At 28.5% G+C, this 14,250-nt stretch overlaps 2 protein-coding genes across 5 annotated transcripts in view; one reads left to right on the top strand and one right to left on the bottom strand.

Annotated features, from left to right (window-relative positions):
- The window catches only part of LOC107448506 (coiled-coil domain-containing protein 85), a 23,797-nt gene extending 16,016 nt beyond the window's left edge, over positions 1-7,781 (bottom strand). The window contains exons 1-2 of one of the 3 annotated variants that reach the window (XM_071178310.1): positions 7,658-7,781; positions 3,272-3,367 (exon numbers count right to left, since the gene is read on the bottom strand). In XM_071178310.1, the coding sequence (XP_071034411.1) occupies positions 3,272-3,274 (3 nt within the window). In that variant the 5' untranslated portion in view covers positions 3,275-3,367; positions 7,658-7,781. Of the gene's footprint in view, positions 1-3,271; positions 3,368-7,095 lie in introns of all 3 variants that reach the window. The other 2 variants (XM_016063732.3, XM_016063736.3) reach the window with 2 other exon arrangements.
- LOC107448500 (legumain) overlaps positions 6,476-14,250 on the top strand; it is a 23,770-nt gene continuing 15,995 nt past the window's right edge. The window contains exons 1-3 of one of the 2 annotated variants that reach the window (XM_043052746.2): positions 6,476-6,926; positions 9,523-9,620; positions 11,788-11,869. In XM_043052746.2, coding sequence (XP_042908680.1) covers positions 6,783-6,926; positions 9,523-9,620; positions 11,788-11,869 — 324 coding nt within the window. In that variant the 5' untranslated portion in view covers positions 6,476-6,782. Of the gene's footprint in view, positions 6,927-7,781; positions 8,109-9,522; positions 9,621-11,787; positions 11,870-14,250 lie in introns of those variants that run through there. The other variant, XM_043052745.2, reaches the window with a different exon arrangement.

Genomic DNA, 14,250 nt, shown 5'->3' with positions numbered 1-14,250 from the left:
GTTGCAGAAATAATAACAAATTCAAAAATTTTTCTAGAGAAGTCTATTTGACCAGGTAATCCAAAGCATTGCTAGATGACTTCCGATTGTTTGGCAGTAAGCTATTGTTACCAATCAATCTAAAGAAAAACTTTCAAATTCTTATTTTTAATCAATATATATGAAATGTTCCTTCACTGGGTAGTGTTCCTTCACTGGTTGGCTTACCTTACTTGGTGCCCCAGCATTTGCGTTACATGGAGAGGAAGACCACCAGAATCTCCCACGGTTACCTTTACGGCAAGGGAACTCTAACCCATGAACCGCCTACCATTGAGGATATTCCATGTCAGCACTGTGGTCGGTGCAAGCCAGATGCGGAATTCGCCTCGACTGGGATTCGAACCCGGTTCGCCTTATTGGAAGGCGAACGCTCCATCCACTGAACCTTCGCTGCTCTTCTTGCAATTATTGAAAAGAATTGGAAATCAAAGATAAATCAGAAGTCGTCATGGAGAAATCTTCAGAGGAAGGCATTGGCTCATATTGGGCTGTCTGGCCAACTATGATGATGACTTAATAAATTATTTTTAAATAAGTAAAAACTAAGAAGAAAAAATTGGAAAGAAATATAAATTTAATGAAGAAATTAAAACAATCACAGTTTTTTTTCCAATGTTTCATATTAAGGAGTATTATAAGAACTTATTTTATTAAGTAAGTAGTTAGTAAAGAATGACACTTGAATGAATAGTATGTGTTGTTGAATCAGTAGTAAGTGCTGTTTAAAATGACGCTTGGACAAGCCAAGCTTGTCAGTCATTGCTCTTGCCAATTTTGATTACTAATAGGTATTGAATTTCTTTAAGATAAGTATAACATATTCTGTAGTTAATTAAAAAATAGATCACGTAAGCGAGACATACTTAGCTGTAATACTTACTTAAAATATTAGTTCTTATTTAAACACACAAGACAAAAATAAAGTAAAAAATCAATTTCGACAGGAATTTATTACAGAAACTTTCCCAGGTTTCAAAAATATGTAAAACCCAGGAAAAATTGGTTAACTCCAGTAGAATTGGCAGCTATAATATAAATCATTAACTTAAAAAAAAAAAGACACATAAAATACTTTTGAGTTCACATTCATTAAAACTTTCATGATCGTTTGACTTTTCCTAATTGATAAATGAAGTATTTAAAAGTAAACAATATATAATTATAATAGTCGCTCAATGAAATTTTTTTTAAAGTAATTCTTAACCGCTTCCCTTTCCAACATTTTGGGGAAAAAATGCAAAAAATCAGCATATTTTTTTCTTTCACTAATACAAGAAACTACAACAAAACATAATACACGAGTTTTAAGTTGAAATTTTAATTTTTTTACGTGCAAAAAAACATTTAGTTTACCATCCCAATTTATCTCAGGGGCAAATGAAAAAAGTTAAATATTAGTCTTTGTCTGATAGGTTTTAAAATTGGGGATAACACAAAGTGATACTTTCCTAACTCCAGTAAAAAGATACGCCATTTCTTTTAATTTTTTTTTCTATGTAAATTCAGCAACCATTGATATAATCGCACAAACATGTGTGCAGTCTCACAAACCAACAATAAAACTTTAATATTTTGCTTTAAACAAAAATTATGTGCACTTTTAGAAGAAGCTACTATAGTGCAACGTCCCTTTCCCGGTCATTTTTTAACAATCAAAATAAACCAACATCTCTTCATCTTCCCCCCTCTTAAAAAAAAAGAGGTCTTTTGACAAATTTTTTCCTTTTCTAGTGATTTATGCATTGAACCCATAAATAACCAGAAAGGGGAAGAGAAGATCTATCAAGACTGTGGAGTGATCAATAGTGACGCTCCTCCTCTGGAATCCAGGAAAGGAGGGAGATTTGTTTTCAAACGAGCACAAGCGAGTCCCCTTCCCCCTTTCCATTGCAGCTGGCTAGTAAAAGAGGCATTTCTTGGAACCTTTTCATTAGAGTGTTAGGGAAAGAAGAAATGCTGTGAAAAAGGGTAAACGCACCAAACGTTAACGTGGAGGAGGAGTCACTTTCAGTAACACAAGAAAAAATAAAGAAAACCCAATCAGCATGCCACGCCTTCATGCTTGATTGATAGCCAATGATGGCAGAGAAAATAAGAATTTGTCACTTCCCTGCCCTCAACTTGAATGATAAATAAGGAGGAAAAGAATTTTTCTCCTCTACCTACCCACCCTAATGAATGACGGGAATTTCCCCTTCTTGCTTGCATCGTTCTAGTTCAAAATTGAGGAGAGTAATATTTTCATAACTGTCAAATTTTTTTTTCGTTTTCCATATTTTAAGCAATATTTATTTTTTCTAATATTTTGTTTTTGATTGATTAGATATCATTCTAATACTAAAGCATTATTGCCCGAAAAATAATGTTTATTTACTTTTTACTTATTAGATTCAGATCGTTTTAAGCTTTGTTTACCTTTGGGTCTATTATACGGAAAAATCTAATATCCAGACTTCCGGAAGTCCAAACGATTTCGGATACGCGACTTTCCACTGTGATAGGAGTAGAGAGAGAGAGAGAGAGAGAGAACAATTGTTTTACCAAATGATCAAAATTAACTCCTTTTTTTAAAGTGTTACAGATTTTAGTAGCCACCCTATTTCATACATAAAATATACAGTTTTAATAAATTCCTAGAACTCTATTTCAACATCTTTTACAATAATTATATATTTATTAAAAAAAAAAAATTAATGGAAATATTTTAATTAAGCGTAGATACATGATTTCTTGAACGTATTGAAATAGCAATTTATCTGAAAAGAAGTTACAATTTCTTTGAAAAGAAATATCAATTTCTTTCTTTTTTTTTTAAGTTACATTTATTATAAAAAGTTGTATATAGTTAAATTGCTATACCTCAGGAACGGTGAAACTAATTTATTTCAAATTTAGAATTTTTGGAATTAAAATATTATTTAGATTAACATAACGTAGAAATTCTATTAAATCTGAGCTGATCTAAATCTCTCACATACTTTGCTGTATCATTGTTTGAGTGAAAAACAATGATGCTTTGTTATGTTTTTTAAGTATTTTAACATGATCTATTATCCTTTTAAGATTTATTTACAAGATAGCCTACTTTCTCAGAAATCAAGAGACGTGCACAAGAAAATTCGATCAAACATCGAAAAAAGTTTTAAAAAATCCAGTTCTTACATTGCAATTCTTTTAAAAAATGAACAATATCACCATGAAATAAAAGAATGATAAAATAAACATATACCATAGCAGCAGTACAGATCTTTAATGCTTGAACAGTTTGCAAGGCTCTTCTTAAAGCACATTTCTTCAAAACAGCAAATCACTGATTTACAGAGCACTAAATAAATTAAATAAATTAGTTCATTACTTTGCCAAAAGCAATAATGTACATAGTATGTTACTTTTCAATTCGTTAGAACTCCCCGTGGCAGTACAGCGACATTGGTACAGAACATTACAGAGATCCTGCAGAAAGATACTTTATTTGAGAAGCAAAGAAGTTTTTTTTTTTTTGTCTGCAGAGTTTTTCTAATATTTTTTTTTCGACAGAACTTTTTCTATCTTTCTGCAGAATTATATTCAAAAAATGCCTATCTCGCATATTGGAGGTGGAAAAAAATGAGTGATTCTTTTTTCTACCTTCTTTTGAAAATAAAAAAAAATTTAGCAATGATTGGCTTGCTAGAATTTCAGATTGGTATTATAAAAAGTAATTTCCAAATAGCAAAAATTTAAAAAAGATTAACAATACAAATTGTTTTTAGAACAGGAGACTATCGCCAATAATATTAGAATATGCATTCGCTTATATTTAGATTTTTTAAAAAAAATTCTTGCATTTATAAGTAAAAAAATATATTCTGTTCCCGTTCTACATATGAAGGCTTTTTTTTTATAAAAAAAAAGAAAGAAAGTGCTTCTATTACTTTAAATCAGTACATATATATTTGCTACTATAAAAAATTTCTCTCAGAAAGGTATTAGTACTAGAGAGAATTGTCACAGAATGTTGGAAAAAATTCTGCCACAAGGTCAGTTGTGTCCTCGATTACAGTCACATGAATATCGTGGGCAAAAAATTATCAACGAGGAAATCAAGTGAATCTGACTCCTACAATTCATACTTCGTTTCAAGATTAGGCTGATGTAATAAATAATATCGCATAAAAAATATAGGATTTAAAAATTATGGAGAAATCAATAGCAATAACTGCCAACAATTCAATAGAATTATTGTCTTAAAAAGTTAATACTCAAATGCATGATTCGAATTTTCCATATTGTTTGAAACATATCTGGACAGGGTTGGAGTTTTTGCCGGCAAAAAGGTTTTTTTACCAGGACAGTGGCAAAAACCTCGTAAAAACCAAATTATCTAAATTGCTGATTAAATATTATTACAAAATACTTGAAACCCATTATGGTTNAAAAATTATTATTTGTACAATAATTAACTACACATGTTGATAGATATTTTATGCTTTAAATTATATTTGTATTAATTTTAAAATAAGTTCATTTCACTGGAAAAAAGAGAATAATCACAAATTTTCCAATCAATAATGTTTTAAACTACTAAAATGATACATTATCATTTAATTATGGAATAATAGTTTTGTTAATTTTTTTGTAATTATTTATATTCATAGTATATATTTCAATTTTAGGAATAATTTTGTATCAAAAATGTGTTTTTGTCCTCTCATTTTGGAAAATATAGGTTTTTGCCACTTTGCTTGGCAAAAATCTGTTTTTGCCAGGACGGTTTTTACCGGTATTTACCATGGTTTTTTCCACCTGTGGCAAAATCTTGCCAACCCTGTATCTGGATATTTAAAAGTCACCTGAAAATCAATAGCCATAAATGCCGAAAATACTATAAAAACATTACATCGATTTACGATACTATTGGCGTAAATTAAGCGTGTCAAAAAGTGATTATCTAAATTCATGATTCAAGTATTTCATGTAAATTTCCGTAGCAAAGAAAAGTAATTTTTGTAAACTTTTTTAAAAGAAAAATCCTTCTGCGATAACTCTGTAATGTTCTGCGACAATGTAGCAGTAATGCTGCGATTCTGCCACGGGGTGAGTAGTTAGTAAAGAATGACACTTTAATGAATGAAAGTGTTGTTTTAAATGACATTTGGACAAGCCAAGCTGGTCAGTCATTGTCCTAGAAAATTAAGCAAGAATAGAAAACCTTTTGCTTGACAAGAGAGCACCACTAAGGTGAAAGTGCGCTTAGATCAGAACACTCTATATAGATGGCAGCACCACTCATTCGAGAGGCCACTTACGAAATTTAGACATAGATCCCTGTACCCATGGTACTGCTCAGTGACAGGACTTATGATTCCACATATTTTAAGAGCATGTACATCCCATATACTAGGTGGGTTTTATTGGCTTATGAAGGATTGAACCCTGGCAGACCAAAATCAAATGCTCTAACCATGGGAATATAGCAGCCTATTAAAAACTGCCAAAGTATATTATCAAACTTTCTAAACACAGACAAATTTTACAAAAAAATCACATAATAATCATAATCACAATATCAAACAGCATACTAATTTTTAAAATTAAATACTGCAAAGTAGGAATACTCAAACCTACTATAAATTAATATTAATTTAAAAGAATTGTAATTACAGATTTAAAATTTCTGTATAAAAAGAGTTTAAGAATTGGTTAGATTCAAAATAACTAATACGAACTAAAAATTTTTTTTTTAAAAAATAGATGTCAAAGATTTAATTTCCTGGTACTATTTTAAACTTTATTTTCCAAAATGTAAATTATTCTTATGATACTTATCACTAAATAATAGTATCGGTTATATTTAGTTTTCGCCATTTATTTAAAGAAAAGAAACTTTATCTCAGAGACAAAAGTGAAGTATATTTGTAGAATATTAGAAATTAAAAATAGCTTACAATCTAACCTGGCAAAAATAATCAAATGGTGTATAATTGAATCAACCCTTACAATTACTTTGACATTGAATATCAATTAAAAACTCACAATTTATTAAATATTCATTTGGGAAAGAAGGGGTAAAAGTACAATCTTATCTATCTTTTCTTTTTTTCTACAAAACTTTAGAAATCTACCTCATAAATAACATTAAAATATGTGCACAAACATTTATAAACATTAACCAACAAAAATTAATTAAGAAAGTGATAGTGGGTGAGACTATGTTTCGAGCTTTTATTTTCAAAATTAACAACCTTTAATATAAAAATGGAATCAATTAAATAAGACAAAAAAATTTTTTTTTTGCAGATTTAATTATTAATAATATTAAAACAAACACTTGTTCAAATGTTAAATAAATTTATTTAAAATATTTAGAAAACTAAAAAGAAAACATAAAAAATAACAAACATGATAAAATTAAATTATCAACTCATTGCATGCATGTTTTGAAATAAGTAGTGTTATCAATTGCAGGTAAAGTAAGTAACAGCATATTGATTGATCACGTTTTTACAAGGATAAGAAAAGATAAAAAACCATGTAATCAGTACTGAACAGAATTTTGCACTATCACGTGAGAACTTTTTTTTACAATTAATGATATCTAAATATGTGCTAAACAATGCAACCATAATATTTGTACAGCTATTAAATCTAAACAGTATGATAAATTTTTCTATAAATTTTTGAGAACATCTTGTTGGCATCACATTCATTAGTTTACTCTTCATTGAAAGAAAACTTTTTTATGACAAAGAAATTGTAAAATGAAGTTTCAAATTCTTTCAACTTTATTTATTATTTCATGTGCAACTACGGCATTGTCATTTCACCTAGAAAAACCCGAAAATGGACAACTGTGGGCTGTTCTAGTTGCTGGATCTAATACATGGGACAATTATCGTCATCAAGTAAATTATATCTTTTATTATTTTTTTAAAACAAAATATATTGCAATTCATCATTCTTTCATTTCACAATTAAATGTGTACAAACAAAATAAGCTAGTAAAATGTATAATTAATGCATAAATTTTATTTAAAAAAATAAGTATTGTAAAGGAGTGAAAGTATGTAGCACCTTAAAAGAAAAGCTCTTGATTTTACATAATATATTGTAAAGCTATTTTGTGTTTTTATAAACATTTTAGTTATTGATAAAATTAAAAAAAAAAAAATACAATAATTAAGATGTTACAGATAAAAAAGCAAACTTTATAAGTATAAAACTCTGAGATAAGAAAATATTAAACTATTTTTAAACATAAACACTGAATAAATTTTAAAGAAAATAGCATAAATTATAAAAGAAAATAAATAAATTTCATCCTAATAATCTTGTTTCACTACTTTTTAAGTTGATTTATTTATTGATACGCAAGCAATGCAAGCTTGTGTACTTAATTACATAAGCCATACAAGATTATAAGCTTTTATCAAGTAAATAAATTAAACAAAAATAGATTAAAATCCCTACTTCACTTAAAATTTCAGACTAATACGTTTTTAAACCCCTTTTGTTTTATATTTTGACACTTGAGGCGAGAAATTAGGCGAGAATTCCTGAAATTAATAATTTATTAACAGTTACAGTGAAAAAATACTAATAAGCTAAAAATAATTTTTATTCAAAGCATGAATACATTGTTCTATTTAATGCATATTTTGGACATTACTTCCTGAGAAATTACTGACAACCATTACAGATAAAACATAAAAATAATCAAATTATCTCTGTCCGTTTAACTGCACTTTGCACTATCATCATCACGAGGATCTTCTTTGTTTACAAATACTGCTGTGATAGCTTATATGATATTTAAACAGGCTTCTTTTATGATAAAGTTATCTATAAAAGTTTAAAAATGTTTTGAATCATATCATTTATCGTTTTATTCTGCACTAAAAGAATATTATTTTTCCGTTGAAAGTACTATGGAAATGCGTATTTTTTCTGCATTACTAATTGTTTTAAGTGTCAGCGTTGTATTGTCATTCCGCTCGATTCCTGAGTATCTTGAAAAACCTAAAAATGGAAGACTATGGGCTGTTTTAATTGCCGGATCTAATACATGGAACAATTATCGTCATCAAGTAAAGTTTATATTTGTTAATTTTAATTTCAAGTAAAATTAAAATTATCCACTCTCGTGCAGTTAAATATGTTACAATTATTGAATAGTGATATTATAGAGATATATCTATAATTTAATATATTATTACTATTATTTAATCTATTTCTCAACGCCTTTTGAAATCTGATTAATATTTATAATTAAAGATTTAATTTTTTCCTAATAAATACAGGATATCTGCGCACCTGGAAAATCATGAATTTCGGTATTGAACGAAATATGTCATGATTTTAACTATTTGTTTAAAAAAATCTAATTTTTAAAATGGAATTTGCTACCCCCCCCCCCCCGAATTTCACGGTGTTATGAATATCTGAATAACGAAATCCCCACTCACCCACATAATTTATTAAAATATAAAATGTTTTTATCATGATCTTAAATTATGGTGTTATTTCAAAAATGAAAGAAAAAATATCGTTTCAAGAGCGAATTATCTTTTAAACTTCTGTGGTTTCAGAATTTTTATTATTATTTATTATATTTATTTTCTCAATTTAAAATTCTATCTGAAGCAAGCCAGTCATTGGCGAAATTTTTTTATTCCGAAATGAGAACAGAAAAACCAGGAGTATTTCTTTCCCTTCTGATGAACGAGAAACGTATCTTTAAAATCTAATTCTGCAAAAAAAAAAGAAGTTTGCTTTTGTATTTTTTTCAGCTATTTTTATTACTTCAACTCTCTCTTTACTCCATTTTTTTTTAAAATTTAAACTCTATCAATATGAAGATGCAGAGTATAGCTGTTTTGGTAGTATCTATCATTTCAGTTAATGTTATTATAATGCTTTTTTAAATTTATTGTTCTGTTTTTGTTGGGAGAAAGTAGTAACTTCTTTAAGTCATGAAAAGTTCTTGGAATTAGTCATGAAAAGTCATGAATTTGAAAATCTAAAATGTAGCAGATATCCTGTATTTAATCTATTTCTCAACACCTTTTGAAGTCTAATCAATATTTATAATTTTCTCCCAATAATCATCGATTGAATGAAAAATCATGTCTCTAAATTTTTTGTTAATGTTTTAGGCTGATGTCTGTCATTCATATCAGATTTTGAAATCTGATCAGTATTTATTATTTCCCTCAATAATTATCGATTGAATAAAAAAAATCATGTCTCTAAATGTTTTATTATTGTTTTAGGCTGATGTTTGTCATTCATATCAGATTTTGAAATCTGATCAATATTTATAATTTCCCCCAATAATTATCGATTGAATGAAAAATCATGTCTCTAAATGTTTTATTAATGTTTTAGGCTGATGTTTGTCATTCATGTCAGATTTTGAAATCTGATCAAAATTTAATTTTCTCCCAATAATTATTGATTGAATGAAAAATTATGTCTCTAAATGTTTTATTGATGTTTTAGGCTGATGTTTGTCATTCATATCAGATTTTGCACACACACGGCATCCCTGATGAAAGAATAATTGTTTTGATGTATGATGATTTAGCACAGAATTCTGAGTAAGTACTTTTGTTTGAGTTAAGCTTATAAGTATCTTATCTCTTTATAAATTGATTCTTATATTTCTTATAATTATATGATCTAATTTGTTACCACTATGCACCTATTTTTTTTTTTTTTTGAATGATTTTTTTCCATATTCAGTCAATTTTGGCCCCATTGGCAGAATTACAGTGACACGGCGACATTGTCGCAGAAAGTTAAAGAATTTTTGTAGAAAGATTTTTAATTTGGGAAGGAAAAAATTTTGATTTTCCTTTCTGCATTAATTTTTCAGAATGGGTTTTTTTCTTTTCTTTTCTGCAGAATTTTTTTTAAATATGTCTTTCTTGCGCATCAGAGAGGGAAAAAATAATCATGATTTTTCTATTCTCATTTGAGATTTTGAAAAAAATGACTATCTTCAGCTAGAATTTCAAATTAATAATATAAAATAAAAAATTCAGTAATTGCAAAAGTTTAAAAGGTAGTTCGCTCTAGAAAGGATGTTTTTTCTTTCATTTTTTTTTCCTTTAAAGAACAGTATATTTTACATACACTTATTTGAGTATCTATAACCTTTTTAAGTCTTATTTGCCTGATTTGTGATCGCTATTTTAGGAGTTTCTGCACAGATGTTACGATTTTTAATTTAGGTACAAATTCTGATCTATTATCGTTTAATTTATTTAAAAATTTTAATTTGAGTAATGAATTGCAAAATTTGAAAGAGAAAATAATTAGTGCAATTTTCTGCCAACAAAATGCGAGAATATCACCTATAATATTAAAATTAAAAAATATTACTTTTGCAACAAAATTTTTTTATAAATTTTTATTCTATACTTTGTTCTGTAAACTCAAGGGTTATGCTACTTTAAATTAGTAATTGTTGTAAATTAAATTACCTTAAATCAAAATATTAGTGCTAGGGAAGTTAGTCGCAGAGAGCCTGAAAAAATTCTGCCACAGGGTTTACAATATCCCAAAACGGAATCAAATATTGCATTCCTAAAATGTATAACTTTATCTATATTACATGGTTTTTTTTAAAACTCAAAACTACATTTTATGTGTGTTAACTGGCTCAGATCTACATTGAATCTTAGCTCCTAAGTAACATTTCCACATCAGTGTGCACTTATTTTTGCAGAAAAATTGCGTAGACTGATACCGAATCTTAGAACCTAGGCAACAGTTTTGTTACCAGTATACTTCTTGTTAATAGTATACCGGGTAGTAGCATTTAACCCTAAAAAATTGTCAGTATAAGTTAATTTACAAGTATTAATGAAAGAAAAATAGTGTAGATATAAATCAAATTATTACCTCTAGGTAAGATATCTGTTATTGCTCTGCATAAAATTGCTTAACAAAATAAGAAAATCCTTCCAAAATATTAATACATAAAAACTCTTCTGAACAAATATTCCATTCATGATTCTATCCATTAGTTTCTTTCATCATAGAACTAAACTTGCAATTCTCAAAATTTAACTTTTTATACTCATCAACATCAATTACTCAAATCAACACAAAAAAATACCAATCTTGACATCAACAAGGTTAAATCCAAATACATTTGTACAATGCAATGACGTCCACCTAAACATCCTGCCAGATTAAAGAAAGTAATAAAAATAAGCATAAGAAGAAAAAAAAAATTAACATTGCAGAAAATTTATTTTAAGATGAAATTCTAATTACTTAACTAAATTAAAAACTAATAACATGGTGCATAGCATTTTTAAAAAGTGCTTAAAGGTGCTTATTTTCCATTTTTGTTTTTTAAAAGCCCTTAAAGGTGCTTTTTTCATTTAGTGTTTTTAAAAAAGTCTTAATTTCCCCTTTTCGAAAATGAGATTTTCAATAAGGGAATGTCGGTTTTCACCATGTATTCAGGCCTGTCTTAATGGCATGCAGGAGCCCCGCACACAAAAATGTTTTATAGCATGCCATAATGTTTAAAAACAAAATAAAAGACTTCACATGCATAAAATAAATGAATAAATAATGAATTCATGAGTTTAATAAATAGAAGGTGATAATTTATTTTATTTCACTCCATTCAATTGAAGTATTTAGATGAAAACAATTCAGATATTCAATGTTCGATTGTGCATGTCAAAAAGATAATAATATTAAAATGAATAAATTATAATGTTAATTTATATGCTTAAATTACAGAAATCCCACTCCTGGCATTGTCATAAATCATCCCAATGGACACGATGTTTATAAAGGTGTGCCTCATGATTATACTGGAGATGTAAGTTGATCCCTGAAGTTTTTTAATAAGTTTTTCTTTTATTTTAATTTGTAATGCAGTATATTTAAGATCTGTACATTTCATATCATACGATTTAAATCTACAATGACAACTGTCTACTGTGTTATGAAAAAAATCAGGCTTATTTTGTAATACTTTGAGAAACTCGCGCATGAGTCAGCATTAGTTTTAACCGCTTCCCTTAACAATTTTATTGGGAAAAAAATCAACATGTTTTTTTATTTCCTTAATAAATACAGGAAACTAAAACAAAACCTAATACACAAGTTCTAAGTTGAAATTTTAATTTTTTTTTTTTTTTTTTTTTTTTTTGTGTGTGTGTAAAAAATATTTAATTTAACATCAGCTAACTATCCTAAATTATCTTGGGCAAATGAAAAAAGTTAAATATTAGTCTTTGCATTTGTTCACATGATTTGAAAAATCATTTGCATTACTTTCACTTTTGCTCATGAACACCATTTTCTTCCTCTTTTCTCTATGTACATTCATCAACCATCGTATATACAATTGTGCAAAAGGCGTCTGCAGTCCCACAAATAGCAAAATTCCCAAACAAGTATTGACAAACTTCCAATCACAGCAGATTATTATTATTTTTTGTTTTGCTTCCGACCGAATAAAAGTGTGATAGAACAAAATGTATTGACGAATTCTGCTATGCCCGAGTTTACTCGGAATAATAAATATTTGCAATATAAACCGAGTTAACTTGGGATAATCAGGGAAGCGGTTAAGCTATTGTTGACGGTTGTTAGCATATTTTGAAAGATCATAACTAAAATAATTTAGAATTTCTGTAAAAACCTTTTTATGTAGATATGTATGATATTTTTATTTCAATGTCTTTATAGTCAGAAGTTGGGCACTACAAGTAGTGAAACTAATGTAGTCATTACTTTTTTTCGTAGTTTTTAGTGTAGCGTGTGTGACATCGGGTCACTGTTTTTTGGCCTGTTAATTTTTACCATTTTCCTCTTTCAATCTTTCTTTTTTCCTCGGTAACTGCGTTTTCCTTTCATAGTTGATCATCATATGCATTAATCTGTGTCGAGCTTGGCGACGAGTAAGCAGGATCGGCACTTTTGAACTCCACATGCTTTGTGTCTTTTCTTAAAGAAAGGTCAATGTTCGGTCCAGATAAGTTCTTTACTCACTGCTTCTTTAACTGTTTGAAATATAAAAAGCTGTGAGTAAGAACTGGCGGGACAAATGTAAGGTTATGATAAGCTATCAGTATGGGGCAGAAAAAATAGGCTATAAATATGGGGACACCCACGACAACAATAACTAATTTAATAACCCTGAAGTTTTTTTTCTATGCTCCAATTGGAGTATTGCACTGATGCAGCAATGCATAAAGCAGCTCCCTCACTATTTTGTGAAATTTTTTCTAAAAAAATAACTGCAGCACTTCATGCAGTGTTCTCTCTAAGCAGTTTTCAGAGGTCTGTCTAGCTTTTTATGAAAGGTACCTATTTTGTAAAAATTTAGACATAATTTGTGAAAATAAAAAATTATATTAAAAAATCAACACGAAAATATTGTAATGTAAGAAGATATTTCCAACAATTGTCACTACTAGTAAATTTTTATATATTGTTCCCCATACATGAAAAATAATTTTGCTATTGTAAAATTTTGGACTCAAAATTGTATCTTAATTTAAAAATCACTGTCCATTGTTAAATTTCAACTTGAATTTTTTTTTTAAAAAAAAACATGCATTTAACAGTACTTTCACTAAAAGTTATTTTCATTATAAAAACATTTTCCGCAGAGTCATAGAAAAAAGTTGCGCGGAGAAAAAAGTTGCACAGAAAAAAAAAATGTTTCATAAAAAAATAAAGGTCTGTTAGAGTAAATTTAGAACAATGTTTGATTTTCAACTTCTTGTAAAGTTTACCAAGTTAGCGCCTCGCCGTTTAATTTTTCAAAAATTTTTTTGCTGTAATTAGGGCGTAGGTGACTGGCCACACCACACTATCTGACCAAGCACATGCTACCTATTCGTATATGCTTAATTAACCCGGGATTTATAGTTTCTTACTGGGAACACAAAACAAAATTTTAAGAGACAGGGAGAAGAATCTTAGAACTTTTCTTTTGGAAAGCATTTTGTGAAACTACCTTTTTTCCTGAAGTTGAATTTGTGAAGGTACCGCTAAATGGTGGTAAATTTGCCCTGGACAGACCTATGGTTTTAGAAGGCTGGCCCATCTCGCCTGTCCTTTGATCCCTATAAATGAGCCCTCCTTGCCCTTTTTGTAAAAATAAACCCCCATCTCCTAAGAACACTGCCTTTTAATTTTATTTTTTCGTGAAAAAGTTGTATTTTGACCACCTCTTTTAAAGTCCAT

This window comes from Parasteatoda tepidariorum, chromosome 3 (assembly GCF_043381705.1).
Source record: "Parasteatoda tepidariorum isolate YZ-2023 chromosome 3, CAS_Ptep_4.0, whole genome shotgun sequence".
In the NCBI taxonomy this organism is placed as follows: Eukaryota; Metazoa; Arthropoda; class Arachnida; order Araneae; family Theridiidae; genus Parasteatoda; species Parasteatoda tepidariorum.
This window is presented reverse-complemented; position numbering and strand designations above follow the sequence as displayed.